Source organism: Mustela nivalis (assembly GCF_964662115.1).
Source record: "Mustela nivalis genome assembly, chromosome: 2".
Classification (NCBI taxonomy): Eukaryota; Metazoa; Chordata; class Mammalia; order Carnivora; family Mustelidae; genus Mustela; species Mustela nivalis.
Genome location: NC_139021.1, coordinates 146,231,967 through 146,255,341, shown reverse-complemented (window position 1 = coordinate 146,255,341; position 23,375 = coordinate 146,231,967). Strand labels below are relative to the sequence as shown.

The following is a 23,375-nucleotide window of genomic DNA, read 5'->3' as shown; positions in this document are numbered from 1 at the left end:
TGTTAACTTCCTGCTCTTTGTTTCCTGCCTTCCGGTATCTTTGAGCAGCTTCCCTGGTCATTCCTCTCCCCTTGGAGAGGGTGCGGTGCTGGTGCTGAGTCAGGGTTGAGGGCTAAGGGCTGGGTCAGCCAGCATCTGGGACTTTGCTCTGTCATCTCTAAAGTCTCTAAAGGTTTTCTCAGCAATGCTGTCCTCCGCGCATGTCCCTGCTGCACAGCTCCAAGCGCTTTGTAGGTTTGGGTGAGTGAAGGAAGGCAAATACCTTGTTTTCACAACGCATTTTCCTCATGTTTTGGTGAAGCAACCTGCCACCCATGCTCTTTTGCTCTTAGGGAAACCAGGTGCCACTGTAGGGCCAAGAATAAACAGCTTAAGTCTTGTCACAGAGGGCCCTCAGGACTTTTCCTTTTTGGGGTAATGAAAAGTGACACATTGAATTTTCATTCTGCTCTGCCCACTGGAGTTGCTAAGTTAACATCTGACAGGCCACATGGCACCTTCAGCCATGTTCTCTCCCAGGCCACTTTTCAAGAGAGGCAACCCAGTCATAAAGTACGATCACCGTTTGGAACCCTGTTGTTTGTGTAAGGCATTGGGGGAAATCTCGGTGAAGCTCATTCTTCTGAGTGTTGGCATTCCTGTTCTGCCTAGCAACTTCATCTGATATCAGATAAACCAAGATTACTGGTTGAAAATGAGGCACGGTGGATGTCAACCTCAGGATTCTGCTTGCCACGTGTGGAATGGCACAAATGTTCACAGCCCCTTGGCCCCTGTGTCTCAGGTGCTCAAATAAAAGGCGAGTCTGTTCATTCTGGAACCTGACCGCTGACAACTCACGCACTGAGAACAATCTGGAACAAGAAACCAAAGGGACCGGGGAGAGCAGAGAGAGAAAGTGATAATCCTTGAGTCAAAATAGGAGCTCACCTATGCAACTGGGCCCCCATGACAACACTGTCATTGGGTTTGAGGGGCTTTCCACGAGTGGCCCGGCTTGTGCGTACCTTGGCCTCGCTGCTGTAGCCTTGTATGCTGGGCCCTCTTCGGTGGATGCGGTTGGTACGTGGGACCTCCTGCAGAGGAAGTGGGATCATGGCGTTCCCTTAAGAAGCAGTGGCTGCTCATCCTTTCACAGACAGTAAGAATCTGAGGTGCCTTCAGGGTGATGAATTGCCCTGGGCCTGAAATGTCTCCACCCATGGAGGACGCATGCCATGCTTGTGTTCCAGGCTGCAGAGAAGAAAGGTTGTGGGCCACAGGCTGGGCAGGACCTGTGTGGGGCTTGCTTTTGGCTCTCTCTTTCTTGGTCACACACTAGTTACCCCACTACCTTCGGGCGGGGAGCCCAGCCCTGGGCTGGGTGCAGAGCCGCCACACCTCTCTGATCACCCCGGCGAATTTCACCTTACAGAAATCTGCCCTCCCAAGAAAGAAAAAGAAAAATAGACCACAGTTTTGAAAGTTTAGGGTTGGGGAGATGATTTCACTACTTACCTCTAGATTAACCTTGGTCTAATGTATCTCTAACTTTGCCATAGTCTGTTTGTGTTGTCAATGCTTGATGTATTTTCTGGCCTCCAGAAACATTAGGGAAATCAATGAGTCAAGTAAATAAATGTTAGAAGAATGGGCAGTGGAGCGAGTTCATCCTGACTCTCAGTATTAGTCGAATGCTAATTCTTTGTGTGACCTTCAGGGAGAGTGGAGCCAGCCTCCTTGGAGTGTGAGGTCTGTGCTTTCCTGCACAAGTCACTGCATGGCACAGAGAACTCCCCCCATCACCCCATCTGAAACTCAGGTCACAGTGACTCCTCAGAGAGACAGAGACATTGAGAGAGGAGGAGAGAGAGAGAGAGACAGGAGGGGTGGAGAAAGAGAGACAGAGATAGAGAGACATAGAGGAGGGGAGAGAGAGACAGAGGAAGGGGGGAGACAGAGAGAGACAGAGACAGGAGGGGTGGGGAAAAAGAGAGAGACATAGAAGGAGGGGAGAGAGACAGAGACAGACATAGAGAGAGAGAGAGGGAGAGACAGAGAGGGAGCGGGAGATGGGGTGAGAGAAGGAGGTTCCCTCGTCCTTGTTTGGAGATGGGGACTTCTACGCAGCTGGCCACTCCTTCCCTCCACCTGGCGCTCGCACGACCTCCCCTGGTGGGGCTGAGTGCTCCCCCGGGAACCGGGATGACAGAGGCTGAGGGCAACACAGGTGTGTGTGTATGAGAATTAAAATTCTCTTGCTGGAGCCATTTCCTGCTTGGCTTCAGGACTGAAAGTGAGCCTCGCACTGGGCAGAAACCCTGGACTCCCACGTTTCCCATGCCCCTGTCATTCACCTGCCCACGGAGCCCGGAGCCCAGCACCTGTGCTTTGGCTCAGGGGGCTTCTATGGTCCTGACACAGGCAGTGGGACTGGGCCCCCAGTTCTCATCCTGCAGGCCACTCCTCCCTCTCTCTAGTCAGGACTGACCCACAACCGCAGGCAGCTGCCCAAGGCAGGGAAGCATGCAGGGGAGCTTTGAGAGAGCAGAATGGGGACTACCAAGGAGGGAGGGAAGCCATTGGCTCAGGCCTCATGAGATCCTTTCTAGCCACCTCTAAATGGTCTTCCTGACGCTAAGCCCTGTCCTACCTCGGTCATGCCCCATGACCCCCCCCGCCAGCATGTCTACACACAACAGCCATTGTGTGTGTCCCTCCTGAAGAGTCCGTCTCTAAAGGACACCTCTGATAAGGTTACTTGGCTCAAAAGCCAGGCATGACTTTCTACTCTGTCCCCAGGAAGTTGAAACCAGGAAGCTGAGCAGTCTTCTCCACCGGCACCCCCTGAGGATGGAAACCAGTGGAGAGCAGCCCTCACAGCTATGTCTGGAAGGGAGGGGAGCTGGCGAACAAAGTCTCCTTTGAGGGCAACGGGTTGGCCGCCAGCGCAGACAGGCCCCACTCGCCCTGGGTCCAGGCACAGAGTCGGGGCGAGGCTGCAGAATTTCAGGCCAGGAATAGCTGCCCACGGGCCTTCCAGCTTTGGAGGCCACCGCTGAAGCCAAGGAATCTCCAGGAACCAAGGCCTGAGCTCTCCTAATGGATCATTAACTTCGCGCTGCGACAGCCACAGCAGGCCAATAGCTCAAAGGGCTTGGAGAAAGTTCCAGCATGTGGGGAGTCGTGAACTCACGAGGGAGGCCCCTCAACCCGGAGGGTCTCGATGGAGGTTGTACCTGCAGTTCTGGGGGCAGGGCGGGACGCCCCCTCCCAGGCCCCCTCGTGGAGCTGAGCACACTGCTGGCACTCAGCAGATCATAAATCACCCCTCCTTCAGGTGCCTGCAGCTGGGCTAACTCCACAGCTGGAAGAATTTTCTGTTTTCCCCCAAAACTTAACACATCATAAAACACAGCCATTTGGGGAATGAGAACAACTGGGAGGCAGTTTCACCTCCAAGGCTGGGTTCTGGGAAAGGTTGGATGGTGAGGTTTGGAGTCTGGTCCATCTCCACACCCACCCAGCCACACCGGCAAGCACCGAGCATGGCCATTTCTTCGGGTCCCCAAGCCACACCTGGCCGGGTGGCCTAGTGGCTGTGGTCCTGCACTAGCAGGACCGAGTCAGGCCAAAGCTGGAAAAGGCCACGGTCCCTTCCCCAGGGCCACCTAGGATCTGTGGCGTGTGGGCTTAGAGTGAGCAAGGGTCAGTTTGTCCTAGGAATCAGCGCAGAATCTTCTCATCCCTTTCTGAGTCTGTCTGCACCTGCATCCATCTGGGCTAGGTATGTCTAATCCACATCTTGTTGGGGACCCTGCAGGTGTCTGATACCTGCTCCCGAGCCTAAGTGAGAACACCTACCAGCGGCTTCTTCCCCAGGCAGAACCTCCAGGTTCAGGGCGGCCAGTAAGTGGCCTCCAAGGACAGTCCCCTCTAACCCTCCCCTCCCTATAAAGTGCTCTATTATGAGAGTGCTGTCAATCCTCAGCATCTTGCCTTGGGGCCAGATCTGTCACTTGCGTTGACCAACAAGATACAGACAAAGGGATCCTTTTAAGGCAGTTCTGAGTCTTGTCCTTAAGAAGATTGGTGGCTTCTGCTGCTGCTGGGGAGGCCTGCACCATGCTATGAAGATGCTGGGGCTAGACTTCTTGCTGACAGTTCATGCAAAGAGCAGGGCCACGTGGAGGAGCTCCCAGTGGGCAAACCCCATGAGAATATCTAGCTAAGAAGGCTGCTGTCAAGATGGATAGAGTGCTTAGCCTAGAGCCAGGCACCTGGTAGCTGCGAGACCAGTGCCCACTCCCTGCCTCTGAGCGCTGGTCTCCCTCCCCATCTGCTTCTAGAAGTGCCATCTTGATTCTGGTGGCCTGAGGGCCAAGAGGATAAATATGGATCAGTAACATTTGGTCGCTGCGGGAAATGTCACTCTGGCACGATGAACAGCACAGTTGTTGGCTCGGAGCCAACCGCTTCCAATCCAGGTTGCCTTGGTGGCACACACGGCATTGTGACCTTCACCTTCGGACTCTTCAACAAAAGCCCTTCCTCAGCTATCCAACTGTGAGCATGTCCAAGAAAGTGACCTGGAAGGCTTGAGGAAGACTTGTCCAAGGCAGCTGAGGGAAACCCAGACTGGGGTCTGTCAAAGAGAGATCGCACCAGACATTTGTTAAAAAGGAGACAGGTTTTATTTGAATACCTATAGTAGGGATGATAAACTTCACTGCAGACTTGAGCCCAACTCCAAACAGAGCCAAGGAAGCAAGGAATGTGTCTGTCACCAAAGGGCAGAGTGAGAGGTCATGAGAGGTCAGTGGATGGGAAATTTCTGAGAGGAATTGGTTAGACATCAAGAGTGGGGTGGGATGAATCTCAGTGAACTGGGCCCAGCAAACAGAAGTCTCCTCAGGGAGGGTCTTTGCCAAGCCACAACTTCTGTTCTCCTATATTGGTATTATAAACCTTGCTTTCACTCATGCATTCATCCATTCAATTCGTCTCCTTTTTTCCTTTCTGTCCTTATTTAGTAAGTGTTGTGAGCCTATCCTAAGCATCAGGGACAACCTCCTAAGCAGAAGTAGATATGCTGTTCACATGGTTCTTTAAGACTCATCTGGAAGACTAAAATGTACACATTTAGGGGACCTGGGTGGCTCAGTCGGCTAAGCGCCTGCCTTTGGCTCAGGTCATGATTCCAGGGTTCTGGGATCGAGTCCCATGTTGGGCTTCCTGCTTGGCGGGGACCTGCTTCTTCCTCTCCCTCTGCCTGATGCTCCCCCTTGTTCTCTCTCTCTCTCTCTCTCTCTCTCTCTCTGTGTCAAATGAATAGAGAAAATCTTTTTTAAAAAATGTACACGTTTACAAAATCTCACAATGACTGTTGAGAGAGGAGAAGCACAAAAGTGACAATGCTGTCAAAACATAAAGCAGAGGAAGCTCCCTGTGCTCAGAGGTTCAGGGTCAGGGCTGTAGGGCAGGATCCGGAGGGCTCCTTCTCTGGGAGCGCATAGGCCCCCGACAGGGGAGGCGGCGCCCCCTGCAGGCAGCCCGGGGTGCGGAACTGGGCCACTGGACTGAAGGAAGCCCAGGAGAGATCCCCCAGGAAGTGGGGCAGGGTCATCGCCTGCCTGGGGCCCAGGGGTGTGGAAAATGGGAGATTTCAGGAGGACAGAAGTTAGTAGCAGTCATTTTGGAGGGCAGGAGCGCAAACTGAAAGAAAAACACAGTGGGTATGACAGGTAAGACATTTGAGATGCTTCATAATGGCTCCGTAGGCAAATCCACGTGACCTGTTGGGCTCTCTTTGTCCACTTTGGTTCTTTCTCCCCTGTAGGTATATACGCCTACACATATATAACCTAATACAGATGGGTCTCAAGTCCATGGATATCTGGCTTATGTTTCTATGCACATATATGGTTATATATGTGAGGCTTTGCGTGGAATAGAGATACCCTTGACTGTGACTTTTAGCAACAGTCAGTAGTGTGGGAACAGGCATGTCCCCCAGCAGCATGTGCATTCAGGAAACCACAAGCTCATTCACTTGCCTGGAGCCAGCATAAGGGGACAGAGCTGGCTTAGCCTCTGTGCCTGAGGGTGGCCAAGAAGAAGGAGCAGATGGGACATATTAGCTTTTCTGGACAAAGGTCACCTTAATTGGGGCCCAGGGATGATTGCACACCATGAAACAGGTGACAGTCCAGCTGAAGTGGCCTGTGGGGGACCCGTCCGCACATGCATGGCCCCAAGCCTCCTGAGAGAATCTCTCTTAGACTAAAGTGGTGTTTTTCAAAAGCACCAGTCCCATGAGCCCGAGAAAAAAAATCAAGGAAGTTGAGAAAGTAAAAAAAGCTGCAATCTCTCCTTTTGCTTTTATTAAAGTCTCCTTAGTATGGAGAGTGGTGAGAAGTGTTGCAGTTCAACAAAACCGGAGCTCTGCTTCACCCAGAGTCAAGCTTGCTTGTTCTGTCTAAACCCGCCGGGGAAGATTGTGTTCCCTGGAGCATAGTATAAGAAACATACTAGGGTATCGCTAAAGATACCCTTTCTGCTCTCTTTTAAATGTTGCCAGGGAGTGACACACGGGCACATTAACACACACACATTTCTCGGGACGGATGCAACAGAGTTCAATCTCAGAGCACCTGTGTGTAGCAGAGAGCCCACTCCCCTGCTCCCATGCCCATGGTCCTGGGAGGAGGCTCACACACCATCAGGGCCGGGGGCCAGGGTGCACATGACCGACAACCAGCCAAAGCAGGGGTGGCAGTCCCTGTAAAGGGCAGCTGGGCCCAGCCTGGGAGAGGGTGACCGAGGTAGTTTCCAGGACACAGCATGTTCACGGGGGCCTTGAACGAGAGTGGCCCTCTGGCAGGTGCAACTGGGGGAGACAGGTCTCTGGGGCAGGGTGGGGGCCGGCGAAAGGGTAGAACTCCAGGGGTACAGGGGGCATGAGCCTAGGGACACAGGTTTGGAAGGGAGGTGTGAGGTTTGTGAAGTCAGCCTAAGCGGACGAAGTGGGGTGGCAGTTCTCAAGTTTCCTTTCCCCACACACCCGGGGCTGTGGCACACGCATCAGCAATGGGCTCACTGAGGCAGTCCTCTGTACCTGGGCCACTAGGAAGAGGGTGAGGGTGGAGTGTTATGTACTTTTTGGAAGTCTCTTCAGGGACTCTGATAGACCGCTGTATTCATGTTTTTGACATCGGAGGCCCTGCTGCCCCTCCCAGGGCTAGCCCAAATTCCTGAAGGTAGTCAGCCACTCCCTAAAAGTGCACTTTTCAAACGCAAACCTGCCCATCCAGAGCCCACTCCCCAAGACACGTCCTTCATTGTCTCTCTGGGTCTCTGTCCACCTGCCCCCATTACCTCAGGGCCAGGTACCACACAACGTGGACATCCCTGCCCCAGAACCTGCTGAAATTATTCAAACTAGCCAAACCTGAGCCAGCTCACCCTGCCTCATCTAATCTTTCCCAGGGAAAGCGCAATAAAGTTTCCTGCTGCCATTCTCCCCTCTCCATCTGCCTCCTGATCCTGGTCCTTTCTCGTGTGGTCCAGCATGGCGGGCTCTGCCCCTGTTGCTGGGCATCTGTGAGGGGAACAAACTTCTTCCTTCATGACCATCCTTTCTGGGTCTGTATGCCTTTGATCATTTTCTTTTCCTTTAAAGGTTTTATTTATTTGATAGAACAAGTGGGCAGAGTGGCAGACAGAGGGCAGGCAGAGGGAGAGGAGAAGCAAGCTCCCTGCGGAGCGAGGAGCCCAATGTGGGACTCGATCCCAGGACCCTGGGATCATAACCTGAGGCAAAGGCAGATGCTTAACAACTGAGCCACCCAGGCACTCTCTTTGATCATTTTCACTTTTTTTTAAAGCTTTTTAATATTTTTATTACTCTCTTTCCATTTTGTCAGAAATCCTTCATAGCGTATCTTGGAATGCTAATGCAGTGCATATGTTTAGTGTCCAACAACCTTCATATAAATCCTTGCTTTAACCCACTGAGTCACCCAGGGACCCCTCATATAAATCCTTGCTTTGTCATTTTACTACCTATATACCTTTTTTTTTAAAATTAATTTATTTATTTTCAGAAAAAACAGTATTCATTATTTTTTCATCACACCCAGTGCTCCATGCAATCCGTGCCCTCTATAATACCCACCACCTGGTACCCCAACCTCCCACCACCCCCAGCCACTTCAAACCCCTCAGATTGTTTTTCAGAGTCCATAGTCTCTCATGATTCACCTCCCCTTCCATTTTCACTTCTGCTCTTCTGACTAAAGCCAATCCCGGCTACCCTTACAAAATCCCCTGTGGGTAGGATGAACAGTGCGTGGGGTGACCGGGAAAGTCCTGTTTGACACCTGTTGCCCCGCATATCCATTAATGTCACTTCTTTCACTCTCAAAAGCACCTTGTTTCGGATGATAAACTTTATTTTTTAAAAAGATTTTATTTATTTATTTGACATAGAGAGATCACAAGTAGTCAGAGAGGCAGGCAGAGAGAGAGGAGGAAGCAGACTCTCCGCTGAGCAGAGAGCCCGATGTGGGGCTCGATTCCAGGACCCTGGGATCATGGCCCCAGCTAAAGGCAGAGGCTTTAACCCACTGAGACACCCAGGCGCCCCGGATGATAAACTTTAAAGAGCTTTGCCTCCAAGTTGAGAATCACAGGTGAAATGTAGCAGGAGGGGTGGGTTAAAGGCAGAATTCCAGATGGTCCCAGGAAGCAGATGGAGGATTGGTGTGATGGGGGGGGGCGGAGAGCCTGGGCTCGTCACATCAGAGAAACTGCAATGGGCGGTCACGAGTCACATGGGGAAGACAGAGGGAAGAAGAAGCAGGACTGCACCACTGGTCTGCAGTGGGTGTGGGCGGCTGGGACCCCGCCTGTGGGCAGAGGGTGAAGGGAGGGCAAGATGGGACGTGGTGATCAGGATGATCCCACGGTGAGCTATTCAGTTTCATGTCATGCATGGAATCGGCGTGTGGGGGGGTGGGGGTGGTGGTGGTTGGGGATCAGAGAGGCATCAAGGCTGAAGGAGTATTTTCAGTGAGTAAACTGAGTTTTCATGAGTTATGTGGAGAAGAGAATTTACAAGATGAAGACTCTGGGGAAAGGACAATCTCCTCAACAAATGGTGCTGGGAAGGCTGGACAGCACCTGCGGGAGAGCGAAACCAGACTCCTACCTTAACGCATACACAGAAATTAACTCAAAATGGATTAAAGACTTGAATGTAAGATCTGAAACTCCTCAAAGAGAACATGGTGGAGAGAGGGGGTGGGGACAACATCTTCACATTGTTCCTGGCAATGATTTACTGGGTTTGACACCAGAAGTACAGGCAACAAAACCAAAAGCAGACAACTGGAACTGTATCAAATTAAAAAGGAAAGGAAAGAGCAAACCATAAATTGGGTGAAAGGCATCCTATGGAGGGAGAGGAAATATTTGCAAACCATTTATCTGATATGGGGTTAATATCTAAAACATTAAAAAATACAAGATCTACAACACAATAGCCAAAAAAATAGCCCAATTAGAAAATGGGCAAAAGACTTAGACATTTTCTGAAGGACGATAAATACATCGTCACCAGGTATATGAAACTGTGCTCAATATCACTAATTATCAGGGGAATGAAAATCTAAATCACAGTGAGGTATCCCCTCACACCAGTTGGGTTGGCTATTATAGAGGAAACAAAGGAAAATGCACGTTGGCAAGGATGTGGAGAGATTAGAACTCATATGCTGTTGGTGGGAAGGTAGAAAGGGCAGCTGTATGAAACAGCATGGAGGTTCCTCAAAATTAAAAATGGGACTACCACGTGATCTGGCAATTTCACTTCTGAATATGTATTCAGAAGGGTTGAAATCAGGATCTCGAAGAAATATCTGCACTCCAGTGTTCATTGTAACACTATGTACAGCAGCCAAGATGTGGAAACCATCCAAATGTCCATCACAGTTGAGTGGGTAGAGAAATGTAGTGTATATACACTATGGAATATTATTCAGTGTTACAGGAGAAGAAAATCCTGCCATTTGTGACAACATGGATGGACTTAGAGGACATTGTGCTTAGTGGAAAAAGCGAGTCGCAGGACAAATAGTGTATGATTCCCACTGACTTGAGCTGTCGAATATAGTCAGACTCATAGAAGTAGAGAAGAGGGGCACCTGGGAGGCTCAATTGGTTAGATGTTTGCCTCCATTCAGGTCATGATCCTGGAGTTCTGGGATTGAGCCCTACATCAGGCTCCCTGCTCCGAGGGGGGCCTGCTTCTCCCTCTCCTCCTGCCTGCAGCTCCCTTTGCTTGTGCTCTCTCTCAAATAAAAAAGAAGCAGCAGCAGCAGCAGCAGCAGCAGAGAATAGAATAGTTGTTTCCATGGGTTGAGGTGGTGGTGTGGAGAGTTGTTTTTCAATGGGTACAGCATCCATTAGGCAAGACAAATAAGTTCAAGAAATTTTTTATACAACAAAATATGTGCAAGTTCACGGTCTGGTCTTTTACTCCTTGAAATACATTGAGAGGATAGATCTCATGTTAAGTGTTCTTACCAAAAAATGAACATGAAAAAATAACACAAGAAAAATGTCTTGGAATCGATGCCTATTTTTAGTGCCTTGGTGACTTGGTAGTGGTTACAGTAACCCAGGTGTGTGCCTATGTCCAAACGCATCAAGATATTTAAATGTGTGCATGATTTACCAATTATTTCTTAATAGAGCTAAAAAAATTAAAAAGAAGCTCTAAGAAATATGGAAAAAAGTCAGGAAGAAATCAGGAAGGCAAGGGATCCAGAATCCAGTGGGAAAAGTTTGTCTTGAAAAGAGGAAGGATATTTCTCAAGCAAGGCCCACTGGGGGAAGACAGAGACACTCTGAGGAAAGGGGGAGAGAAGGTGAGAATGTCATTATCAGATGAAATTCTCAATAAATTATGAAGTGCATTCATCTCATATGAGTTCAGGAAACGGGGGTGGGTCTATGGCCTTGGGGATGGGGGAAGATTGGGAACAGCTGCTAGGGGAATCTGTTGGAACATCAGCAAGGGATGCAGGATGGGGTCATGTAGCAGCCTGGAGGGGCCAGTGAAAGTTAGCAAGGACCGGCTTGTCAAGGAGCCAAGGCACACACCTCCATGGCTCCCCTCCACCTCAGGCTGCATGGGCCTGAAGGAGAGAGAGGAACCCAGGTGGTGGCTTATCACAGTGCTAGTGCCTGTCAAGGCAGCAGTGGAAAAATGGAGGCAGGCCAGGGATTTAGAGCTGTATGTGAGGATAGGGTTCAAAATTATTTCAGGAGGCCCTTGCGGGTTGAAAAAAATTGGTGATATTTATGCAGATAAAAAACAGGTGAACAAGAACTGGGGAAAGTTTGAAAGGCAGGCAGATGGCCAACCAGGGCCATATGAGAGGGCATGGTCTTGGAGCCAGAGCTGGAATGATTCTTAAGGGAGAAGAGACCTAAGGTGAGGAAATGTCTGTGCGTCACTGAAAAGAGTTGACTCAAAGTCCACCCGAGGCCTGGGAAGTAGAGTTCCAGAAGAATCACCTGTGTGGAGGTTCATGTCCGATCTTCCAACATAGCCTAGGCATTGATGGTGGGGGCAGAGTCAAGAGGAGCACCTAGGGCTCCCATCCTCTGAGAAGATAGGGAGCTTCAGGAGAGTTGGGGATGGCAAGAAGATGGGTGGGGACATGGTGCTATTGGGAGGACATTATTCTCCAATGATACAGTGAAAATACCACTGTAGGGTGGACACCACAGTGGGGCTGTAGTAAGGGTGGGGGTTTCTAAAGTGGAAGGTCAACTCCGTTTTCTCTATGAGTATTCCAAGACTTGATGCCAAGTCACGAACAATGTATGTGATGAGATAAAGTTATTATGAGTAATGGGGTCAGTTGTTAATAAAGTTATTGGTATTCCTAAGATGGGGAGAGGGGAAGATGTTGGATTTGAGAATGTTAAGCTCCATCATGATGGGGGGAAAATTTTTAATGTTCAGGGTGGATAGAAAAGTCTCAAGAGTCGCGTCTAAAAGAGAGTGGAGAAATAGGGGTTCTGGTTGAAAGACAAGGGGCAGGGTGTTGCTGGATGACTGTGCAGGTACCACCCAAGTGCGGATGCTAAGGCATCAGGGATGGGTCTGAAGCTTGAGGGGAGGTCAGGGCTACATCTATAAAAACAGGCACTGTCGATCTCAAGGAGTGAGGAAGAGTCGTGAGATTACACCTGGAACTGAGTAGACAGAAAAAAAAAAAAGAGTTCAAAACCAAAGACTTATCACCTAAGAGTTGTGGAGATGAGAAAGCTTCAGAAAAGAAGACAAAGACAGGGCTGCCCTTGAGGTGGCAGGAAAGCCAGATGTCATCAGGGGACTGTGCTTCGGGAGCTAGGGAGAGGACATCGGTGGCAGATGGCTTCTGAGAAACAGAAGAAGGTGAAGGCTGGGAACCGCCCACTGGAATAGAAAATAGATCGAAAAGAAAGACAAAGCCCGCAGCGTCCGGAGAGTGGAGGACCCCACTAAAGGCCTAACATTTGTGCCCTCAAGAGTCCCAGAAGAAGCAAAGAAGGTGGGGCTGAGAAAGTATTCCAAGAAAGAGTGGATGAAAACTATCCAAATGTGGAAAGTGACACAGACATACAGATTCAGAAGCCAGACAAACCCCCAAGAGGGAAAACTGAAAGAAATCCCTGAGAAGACCCATCACAGTGACAACTCTAACAACAAGAAAGAAAACTCCTTGGAAGCAGCAGGAAATGGCACAGTGCACATAGGGGAGAAGCAGTCAGAGTGGCCGTGGATCGCTCCCCTGAAACTCCAGAGGCCGGAAGAAGTGGAACAACCATGTTTTTGGTGCTGACAGAAAGGAACCGGGAAGCCTATGGCCAGGGGAGACATCCTTCAGAAATGAAGGGGAAGTCGAATATTTGTAAGCCACATATTTGACACAGGACCCATCTCTAGAATATACAAAGATCTTTCCCAACTCCACTGTTAAAAACAAGCTAGTCAGAAAATGGGCAAAAGACACGAAGAGAGAGTTCACCAAAAAGGATAGATGCATGGTGAGTAGTCGCTGTGAAGACGTCCAACACCGTTGGCTGCCAGCCATGGGGCGTTGCTGTTTCCGACCCTGTGAGTGGGGTCCTGAGTGAAAGAAGCCAATATCAAGGTTATGGACTGCCTGACATCATGTATAAAACATCGTCTAAATGACTATGTTTTAGGGACAGAGAACTGAGGAATGGGTGCTCAGAGTTAGGGATGGGGTTGTGTGTGTGTGGGGGAGCCTGCAGTGTGGGCTGGGGAGATCTCTGTGGCTGGGTTGTGGGCATGGTTATGCAAATCTACTCAAGTGTTAAAATGACATCCAGCCATTGCACACACGTTGTGTGAGTCTCAGTCCTAGCTTTGATGGATTGTGGGTCAGTAACATGAAACCACTGAGGAGACAGGGTGAAGGGTATGTGGGAGCTCTCTGTACTCTTTGCTACTGCTGGCAATTAGATGGCTATTTCAAAGTAAAGGGTAGGGGCAGCTGGATGGCTCAGTCGGTTAAGAGTCTGCTTTTGGCTTAGGTCATGATCCCAGGAGCCTGGGATCAAGTCCTGCATCAGGCTCCATGCTCAGTGGGGAGCCTGCTTATCTCTCTCTCTCTCTCTGCCTCTCCCCCTGCTTGAGCTCTCTCTCTCTCTTTCAAATAAATAAGTAAAATCTTAAAAAAATAAAAGTAAAGAGTAAAACCAATCTATCAATCAAGTAAGAGCCAAGGGAAAGATTACTTTCAAAGGAATGACCAGGTGACGATAGACTTTTCACCAGCACCCAGAAATGCCAGGAGTAAATGGAATAACAATTTCAAAATGCTAGTGGAAAATAATGATGATTTGATCTTCAAATCAGGCTGCACTGAAAAATGAAGTAAGAATACAAGGATATACAAAGTCTACAAAAGTTATATCCATCAGATAAGCCGGGAAAGAGCTCAATTACAGAGCTATTGTTTTGCACAGCAGTTGGGGCTAGAGAGATAACCGTGCAGCTGAAATAATGAAGACTGTCTTCATAACCAGTGCAACCAAATTACGATTGCTCAGTGACCTTTAAAAACTTTTGTCAAGTCATTAAATAATGCTCCCTTGCTGCTTGACATAAATTTATTGGAAAAGGAAAAACCTAGTAGAACTAAAACATATTTACTACACTCTAATTGAAAATATGAGAAACATGGGGAATTAAAGTGGCTTCATTTCCTTACAGGACACTTGCAAAGAGCAGCTGAACAGTGCTTGCTGCATCAAAGTCTGCGCAGTGTCTGATCACATTTTGTTTCTTTGTTGCATTTTATCCTTTTTTTTTTTTTTTTTTTTACCAAAATACCACCTTGTGATGATCAGATTAGTTTGTTTGTAATTTTTACAATGACTTATTTTACAATCCTTTTCATAAATCCATTTTTGAAAAATATCATTGGGCCATGAGGAGATAGGACAATTGTATGCTTTGCTGTTGGGACGGGAACTGAGTAATAGCCCCGCAGGACCGATCGCTGACAGACCTTGAAGGATGTCCCGTGATGGGTCATGGATCACGATCTCTAGACTGAAGGGCTAGCTCCCAAGGCTGTAGATTTTGCAAATGCAGTTAACAAACTGCAGTAACTTCATTTGGACCACATTGTTGGGACATTGGTGCTATTTCACACCCAAGAAATCCACAAGAAGACACAGCATAGTCAAAAATCTGAAAACCAAAGACCAAGGAGAAATCTTGGGAGCAGGGTGGCTGCTATTCACACACATCAGGACCGTGCAAAGGGAGAGTCTCCTGTGTGCATTCTTGGGACAAAACTGGCCTGAGTCCCGCTGGGAATGGGCAATCACAATTCACTTTTAATTATAAAAATTAAAAGTCACATTTTATAGTTAAAGTTAAGAGGGGCAACCAACATTGGAAAGAAAGAACAAATTATTTTGGACAAGGGTGTGGTAGGCAGGCTGTTAAGTCTGGCAAGTCCTCATCGTACCTGTGATGCGGACGACACATAACGCAGATTTGCTCAGAGAAAAATGTCAAGTTAGGTATGGAGGCTGGGAAAGTGAGGGTAACAGAGACAGAGAAAGAATAACCTCAAAACCATAATAGAAGCAAAAATTGGGGGAGCCTGGTTGGCTCTGTTGGTTAAGTGTCCTACTCTTGATTTTAGCTCAGGTCATGGTCTCAGGGTCCTGGGTTTGAGACCCACATGTGGCTCCATGCCCAGTGGGGAGTCTGCTTGGAATTCTCTTTCCCTCTCTCTGCCCCTCCCCCTCCCCGCCAGCTCTTACTCTTCCTCTCTAAAATAAATAAATCTTTAAAAAAGGGGGGGGGGTAAAAATTGACTATTCAGGAAAAATGGAGATAAAAAGAGAAACAAAATGGCAACAGACCATGACGAACAGAGCCAAGTTCAGCTATGTCAGCATTCACAGAACCGTGAGCAGATTAACTTGCCTCATGAAGTGGTAGACATCATCAGACTGAAAATGTAAAAACCCATCCATATGCTGCTTACACGTGATACAACTCAACACAACCAACCAGGCAGAAAAATCAAGGGATAGGAAAAAATGAACCATACCAGGCATGCCCAAACCTAAATCAGGACGGTGAAGCAGTGTTAACAACAGATAAAACCAGACGACAGCACGTGGCATTGGGGGGATAACGTGGGACAAGCATTATCCTAAAAGAAACAGTCTGCAACGAGGAGCTGTGTACACTTGACGTAGCCCGGGAACATCAAAACACTACACGCATAAAGCAAAGCCCAAAAGAACTGTAAGAAATTGCAGAACTGTCATCCTAACGGGTGATTTGAATCTACTTGTATATAGACTGAAAAGATAAATAAAGATAAGGCAAACAGGAAGGACATGGAGAATCCAAACCTCATTCTCCTGCCTGGTTTGCTAAGTGAATACACAGCCTTGCAATTGCGAGTTTCAGTGATAACAGAGGGCCAAACTCCCTGTCCTTAAGAACCTGAGCAGCAATGGCAATGACATCAAGGAAGTTGAAACCCTATGTGGCATGTCCTGTGTTAGTGCTCTGAACCTCAGTATTCCCCTCTGGAGGATGGGCCCAGGGACTGCTGTGTGGTTGGCTTCCTAGTAGCACGGCCAGGCGGGGCAGGAGGTAGAGGGGCTTTGAGCGCATTAAGCACCATCTGGGCCCCTGCAAGAGGGTTTGTTCTTCTGACTGTGTCCTTGTGGATTCGGACCAGAATAATGATGGGGTCAGAGGAGGTAAGAGATGAGGTGAGGCTGTGCTTAGACAGAGAACAGATTAAATCAGATTAAAACAGGTTAAATAAGGAATTTGGGACTGGTCCTTCTGGAAGAAAGTCTGTTTGAACAGGGAACTATTATTGTCCTGAAGTGAGGGAATTGGGAGTGCCCAGGTCACCAGAGTCCAGCTAATTAAGATTGGTCTTAGTCACCCTAGCAGGAAATCTGGGAGCTTGATCACTGGAGGCCAGCGGGCTTGATGCTGCCATCCTCTGGATCCTGAGACCCGGACACCCAGCTTGTTTACGATGGCTCTGTGAGGCCACCGAGGTTTATTTGGTGACACACAGGCATCTCATCCTAGGCCCACATTTGGACCTGCTTATGGGTGGAACTACTTACTCCCCAGGGGCCCTGGCACAAGCTGTAGACCCCCTCCTCAGACATTGCTTGAAGCCCTACCTATCACACATTTGCAATGAAGAAAGGAAGGATCCTTCCAACAAAGGAAGAGTCTGGCAGGAAAGGGGCTGGTGTCCCATAAATTTTCCATTACTGGGTAATGAGTTAGAGATTGAGCAACTTAAAACAGCAGCCAGGGATCATCTCATAGTTCTGCGGGTCACAGGTGTAGGTGGGCTCCTTCAGGCTCTCTGTCTAGGGACCGATGAGACTGAAATCAAGGGGCCAGGATCTTAGCTTGAGGCTCCCTTAGGTGGTTTGCAGGATTCAGGTCCTGATGGTTCAGGACTGAGGCCCCCACTTTCTTGCTGGCTAATATCAGGGGACCACTTCAGCGCCCAATGGCCACCCTCAGGTCCTGGCCCCTGCCCCTCCATCTCAGTGGAGGAGACCCCCCCCCTTCTTGCCCAAGCCCCCTCACACTCCAAATCTCTCTGACTACCTCATCTCCCACTAGCCAGAGAAAACTGCTGTTAAAGGTCTCATGGGATGAGGCTGGGCCCATCAGAAAATTCTCCCAACCTTAAAGTCACCTGATTAGTAGCCTTAGTGCCATCTGCCAAGTCCCTGTGCAGTATGAGTAACCACGTGCTGGGGGCGACTTGGTATTCACAAGTCTTACCCACACTCAGACAGAGGGACGAGGGACAGAGACAGTACAGGACAGGGGCCTCTAGGGGCCCATCTTAGCCCGTGGTGGTCATCTTGCTGAAATGCAGTAAGACTATGCCTGAAGGGAATTTCCTGGCCCTGGGGAGATGGGAGTGTGACTTGAGGAGTATCTTCAAGGTTGGCTCTGGTGAGCTCCCCGGCAATGAGGGGGTCAGGAGCCCATCAGGCTGGACTTGGAAGTCAGCTGAACTGAACTCACCACTTCCTCCTGTGTCAGTCACTGCAAGTAATTCCTAACCCACTGGCTTAAAGCCCAATGCTTATTTAGCTCGGGGAACTGCAGGGGGTGGTGGGGTAGGACCTGGAGAAAAAGGCTTGTGGGCTGTACCTGGTGCCAGTGGGGGCAGCCCCACTAGGGCCATGGGTCGGCTTCTGACCTGCCTCACTTGGTGCTCAGCGAGTTGGTGCTGGCTGGTGGCAGGGAGTTTAGCTGGAGCAGAAGGCCAAAGTCTTGGGTCCTTCCTCTCCATGGGAGCCCCCCATACAGGCCTTCTCCTAGAAGGGTGAGTGACTTCCAAGAGCAAAGTCCTGAGAGACAGGAAGTGGATGCTCTCCATTGTCCCCAGCCTTCCCCCCAACTGGTTCAGTGGCACTTGGCTCTTGGCCAAGGGTCCCGGATACAGATTTAGAGACAGAGAGGGCACAGACCCCACCTCTCCGTGGAAGAAGTGTTGATGAATTTCAGGATCCGAAAGTCCCGCTGTTTAAGAACTGCCATATGACCTTGCCAAAGACTCTGAACCTTGGGGTTTGACTTTCTAGACAGGAGGACAAAGAGTGCTTTGCCCTACCCTGGCCCTTCACCCTGATTGATATCTGTGAGGGAGGATAAAGCAAAAAGAAGCTTCTTTCAGAGCTTAGCCTGCTTAGGGGTCTCTGAGCTGAGTCCTCTGTGCTTTACAGGGTCAGGGCCAGTGCAGCTGACCTGAGGGATGGCAGAAGAAGAGGGGCTTGGACAGCATCACCCAGATGTGACCCAGCGGTCCACCCTGAATGCTGTTTCATCCTGGGATCATCCTGGGATCCCCCCACTGAGACTACAGATGTGCCTGCTGGTGGCCTGGCTTGGATGGCTGCGGGGAGGAGACTGAGGGGGCTGAGGGGGCTGCTGCCTCTCTTCAGCCAGGGGGATGGATGGAGGGACTTGGGGCAGCAGGAGCTGGGCAGGTGCATGTCCCCACAGCTGTGGGTGTTGGTGGGATTGTTATAAAGGCAGAATTTGGTTGCCACTGGGGCTGTCCACACGTGGTCCAGAGAACACCCATGGACCACCTGGGTGCTAGAGCCCTCGCCCCATCCTGGTCCTGGAGAGCTTCCTGTTCCCTCCACGGAGGGTAGAGGTCAAAGAGCTTCTGTGGCTGGCGGTGATCACCCTTCCTTCACCCCGAAATGGAGGGAGCCCCAAACTGATGTGGTCACATGTACCTTCCAGCCCAGTGCTTGGTCCGGATATCCCAGAGGCAGCCGTGTGCCAGTCACGGGCTAGGAAGGGACGGGCCCTCCATTAACCTCCAGCCTGACTCAGGGTCTCCCATTCCACCATGCTGTTTGGGAGAGCAGCATACCCAGCCTGCCTTTCAGGGTGGAAAGGAGAAAGGAGCTACTTGTCAAGTCTCTCTTAAGGGCCGGGCACTGTGGTAAGCATGCCCTCAGGGAAACTGGGCCCCAGAAAGGCAAGGAGAAGACAACATAACAAATTCCTCTAAATTTGGTGGCTTAAAACAACATTTATCAAAATTTAAACAAAAATAAAAACAAAACCAAAAATGATTATTCACTTCCCAGGCTCCATGGGTCAGGAATCTGGGCATGGCGTTGCTGGGTCCCCTGGCTCAGGCTGCCTCCAGGTGTTGGCTGGAGCCGTGGTCTCATCTGAAGCCTCGGCTGGGAAGGGTCTACTTCCCAGCTCACACAGTGCTGGTTGCTGCTGCTCCGTCACTTGCTGCTTGTTTCCTTGCCACATCGGCCTTTCCCCAGGCAGCCTACAGCATGGCAGCTGGCCTCCAGCAGAGCCCGTGAGACGGAACCCAGAGTCATCTTTGTAACCTCATTTTGAAAGAGACATCACATCACTTTTGCCACATTTTATTCATTAGAAGCAAGTCACTAGCGGCAGCCCACATTCAAGGCGTGGGCTTATGTCCGAGCACAACCACTGGGTAGTGAGGGCACACCCAGGATACTGGGGGAGGGGGGGGCGGACAGGACTGGGATTTGATCTTGCCTCTCCCTCAATGCAGCATCTGTGCCACAAACCCCAACTACCATACACACACACAGCCTCACATACATGCCATGCAGATAGGCACACACACACATAGATACACACATACACAAACACACACATACACATGAATTCAAACACACACACCACATGCATACATCACATATACACATACGCCACACACCACACAGACGCTCCTCACACCACAGACATGCACTTGTGTGCACACACACACACACACACACACTCCATTGCTGGGAGGAGGCTGAGGACAGTGTAGATAAGACAATGATTACTAGGAATTGGGGTTCTGGTGTCCCTTAGAAAATCATCTTGGGACCAAAAATAGAATTATGGGCCAAGTTGGCTGTGTTTCAAATGAAATCCTAGTTCAAGGATCCATTGGGACCATTTTAAAAACTGGAATACTTTGTGGAGTTTGGAGGAAAGAAAGTATCGATTGTGAAGCCTGGGGTTTGGAGTCACTTGCTGGCTGGTTGGGCTTGGGTAAGTCATCCTTTCTGTGTCACAGGGACCCTACCTCATGGCTGGAAGGCTAGCAGGTACTAGACCTTAAGCAACTGTGACTTCACCCCATTTCCTTTTTAGACAATTTGGCTGGCCTCAAGTAGTCACCAAATCAGCTTTTGGAAGGAGAAAGGAAGCATTGCTTTATGGCTGCTGAGGGCAAGTTCCAAGATGGGATGCCGCGGGGAGGGGGCTGGGGAACATTTGTGTGCAGGTGCAAGCATCAGTAAGGGCCTGTGGTATGCATTCACAGCAGAGTGCCTGTTGGAGAAACAGAGAGAGACAGAAACAGAGACAGAGAAGGGGAAAGAGAGACCCACCCCATGGAGCTGCATCCTGATTCCCGGTCTAATCACGTCCACTAGGTGGCGCTGCCTGCCTGTGCCGCTGCCGCAGCGGTTCAAGGGCTTGGGTCCTGGACAGCAGAGTCCCCATCTGCCACGTACCCACTGTCCGCAGCTGAACCTGTATCCCTTGCTCTGTTCTGGGTCAGAAGATTGTGGCCAACAGAGAAGGCTCAGTTGGAAACTCCTGCCATCAGACCTGCCAGCCTGTTGGAGTATAGGCTTCGTGTTCCCTTTCCCAGGGCTGTACTTGTTAATATTGGGGAGGAAGGGAAGCCTTCATTTGCACCCTGCAAAGCATTTACACACATCGTTGCTCTGGATCTTCACAACCACTTGTCAAGTGAATTCAGAGAGGTTCAGCAACTTCCCAGGGTCACACAGCCTGGAAGTTGAGGAAGCCAGACCTATCTCCAGAACCTACTCTCTTTGTGTGCTGTCAACAGGCCCCTGACCCAGGCTTGGTGGAAGAGGCGGTGCTGGGCCCGGGGCATCAGGGACCATGTACCCAGGAAAGACTGAGGCCAGATGGGGGCTATAACTGGGGGCATTGCTTCTCCTCTGTCTGCTGGGGCAGGGATGGCTAGAGGGCTTGTGAGCCCAGAGTAGTGTAAGCAGGAGCGGGCCAGCTACAGGACCCTGTCTACATGAGCCTGCAGCCTGGTGGCCCATAGATGCCCTGTTAGTGGCTGTTCCCTTCTGAGAGAGCTCCTGCTTCTTGGGCAGCCAGAGTCCACGTCAGCCCCTAGCTCAGTTCTTTACTGCTCTTGCCTGGCCCTCTAGGGAACATGAGTCTGTGGCCTCCTACAGACAAGCTGGAGTTTTGGCTCCTGGCTCCCCTGTGCTGAATCCCTGTGACTGGTCATGGAGGAGTCTGGCTGAGTAGAGGCATGTGAGTCCCCTCCCCACCCAAGCCCCAAGCTTGCCAAGGAGGGTCATGGAGGTCTGTCTTCCTCTCTGCAGTTCAGAAGGGCAGGATGTGGAAAGAGGTGCCCAAAGTTCACGTAGCACCTTTCACAGCACAGAGGCAGAGGACAAAGAAGGTGTACGCTGTTTTCTGGGACCAGAGCTGGACTGTCCCCTGCAAGGAATCATGGGACCCCAAGGCCATTTCACTGTGCCCATTCCCACACAGCCCTACAGGGTAGCTTGTGCAGTAGAAATGCTCCTGGGCTCTGGCCGCACCAGCCTTGGGCTTGACCCTACCTCCACCACCAGCCACGTGAGCCTGGGGCGCCACCTCATCTCAGAGCCTCAGTTTCTCTTTCTGTAAATGATGACTGTGATGATTACGTGGGATTGGATGTGTAGGCAGGTCTTACCCGGTGCACGCCAACTCTCGCTCCCTCTTACTCCTTACCTTTGGGCCCAGCCCCCCTGATCCACGTCTACTCTTAGGGCCCTTGTGCTCCTTATCATCGGGACACACGCCAGACGTCTGGCTGGCTGCCAGAGAGATGAGACCCCATTTCCTCTAATCCTCCCCCCTGCCACACACAGGGGTGGGCATTAATGATCTCTTTAAGGAGAAGGGAACTGGAGCTACAAGCAGTCATGGGGCTTGTCTGGGGCTGCCCAGCCGATCCCACACTGCTGGCCCCCCCCACCCCACGCACTTTTATTAACAATTTTGGAGCCCCGAGCAGAGGTAGGAGCCTTCCCAGCGAGGTACATCTGGGCAGACCTGGGATGCAGAGGTGTTGGAGCTGGAAAGGCAGCCCTTGGGAAGTTGGATGGGGGTGAAGAGGTGGAAGGCCAGGCCCACCCTTCTGTACTGCTGGAAGGTTCCTCAGTCCCCCATCAGGAAATCTAAGTCTTCTGGTGTTTCCTGAGGCTCAGGGAGGAGGGACGACCAGCACCCACCCCTGACTGGTGGGCAGCAGCGAGGCAGGGGAGGGAGAAGGAGGGAGCATGCCAATCCCCGGACCACGTTATTCGGCCAGGTTGCCAGGCCAAGTCTTGCAAAATCTGCTGATGGAGCTATCTTCGCCCCCATGAGGAACAGCACTGGCAGGGCAGTGATGGTGCCACCCAGGCTCACAGGGCCAACAGGTGAGGGGACTCTCAGCCCATATGTCTGCGCTCAGGGCTTCCTGGAAGGGTCCTCCATCCGGACATGTCCTGGGCCACACCTGCTGAGTCTCCCTATTCCCAACTCTCAGCCGTCTGTGGTGAGGCGGCCCCTGCTTCCCTCTCTCCCGCTCTTCTGTCTGCCTGCCGATGCCCACGCAGCTCCGCAACGGTTGCCTGCCTGCTGGCCTCCCCTCTCTTCACCACCCAGCCGGCTGGTCTCCCAGCTTCGCCTGGCTGCATGTCTGAAACACGTGAAGTCACTCCCCTCTGCTCCCCACTGCTTTGTCCGAAAGGGGGTGAAGTCTCCCCACAGTCAGTGTCCTGCTTCCAGGCCATCTGTCGCCCATGCCACCAACCCAGTCCCACTCAAGAAGTAGTTGGTGAGCAATATTCAGAGACACCCAGAGTGAGCAGAGCTGAGAGGTCCTTCCTGGTGGGAGGACAGTTGACCTAGGCCTCAGGGGCCTGACACCCCCAGACCTCCTGTCCTGAGCCCGCCGTGAGGCATCCTTGGCTGGACTCCTCACCCACAGCCCGTTGCTCCCGAGCATGTGTGTTTGCTCCCGAGGGCTGCTGGAACAAAGCACCCCACACTATGGGATTTAAACACGAGACATAATTTCCTACATTCCTGCAGGCTGGAAGACCATGACCAAGGTGACAGGAGGGTTGGTTTCTTCCAAAGCTCCTTGTTTGGCTTCCTGATGGCTGTCCTTTCCCTGTGTGTGTGTGCGCTTGTCTGTGCCCAGAGTTCCTCCTCTTATAAGGACACCAGTCATTAGATT

General features: G+C 50.7%; 1 protein-coding gene across 1 annotated transcript in view; it reads left to right on the top strand.

Annotated features, from left to right (window-relative positions):
* The window catches only part of PTPN20 (protein tyrosine phosphatase non-receptor type 20), a 149,148-nt gene extending 130,766 nt beyond the window's left edge, over window positions 1–18,382 (top strand). Inside the window, exon 11 of the mRNA XM_082718419.1 lies at window positions 18,325–18,382. Within this exon, the coding sequence (XP_082574545.1) occupies window positions 18,325–18,345 (21 nt within the window). The 3' untranslated portion in view covers window positions 18,346–18,382. The remainder of the gene's footprint in view (window positions 1–18,324) is intronic.
* The last annotated feature ends 4,993 nt before the right edge of the window (window positions 18,383–23,375 follow it).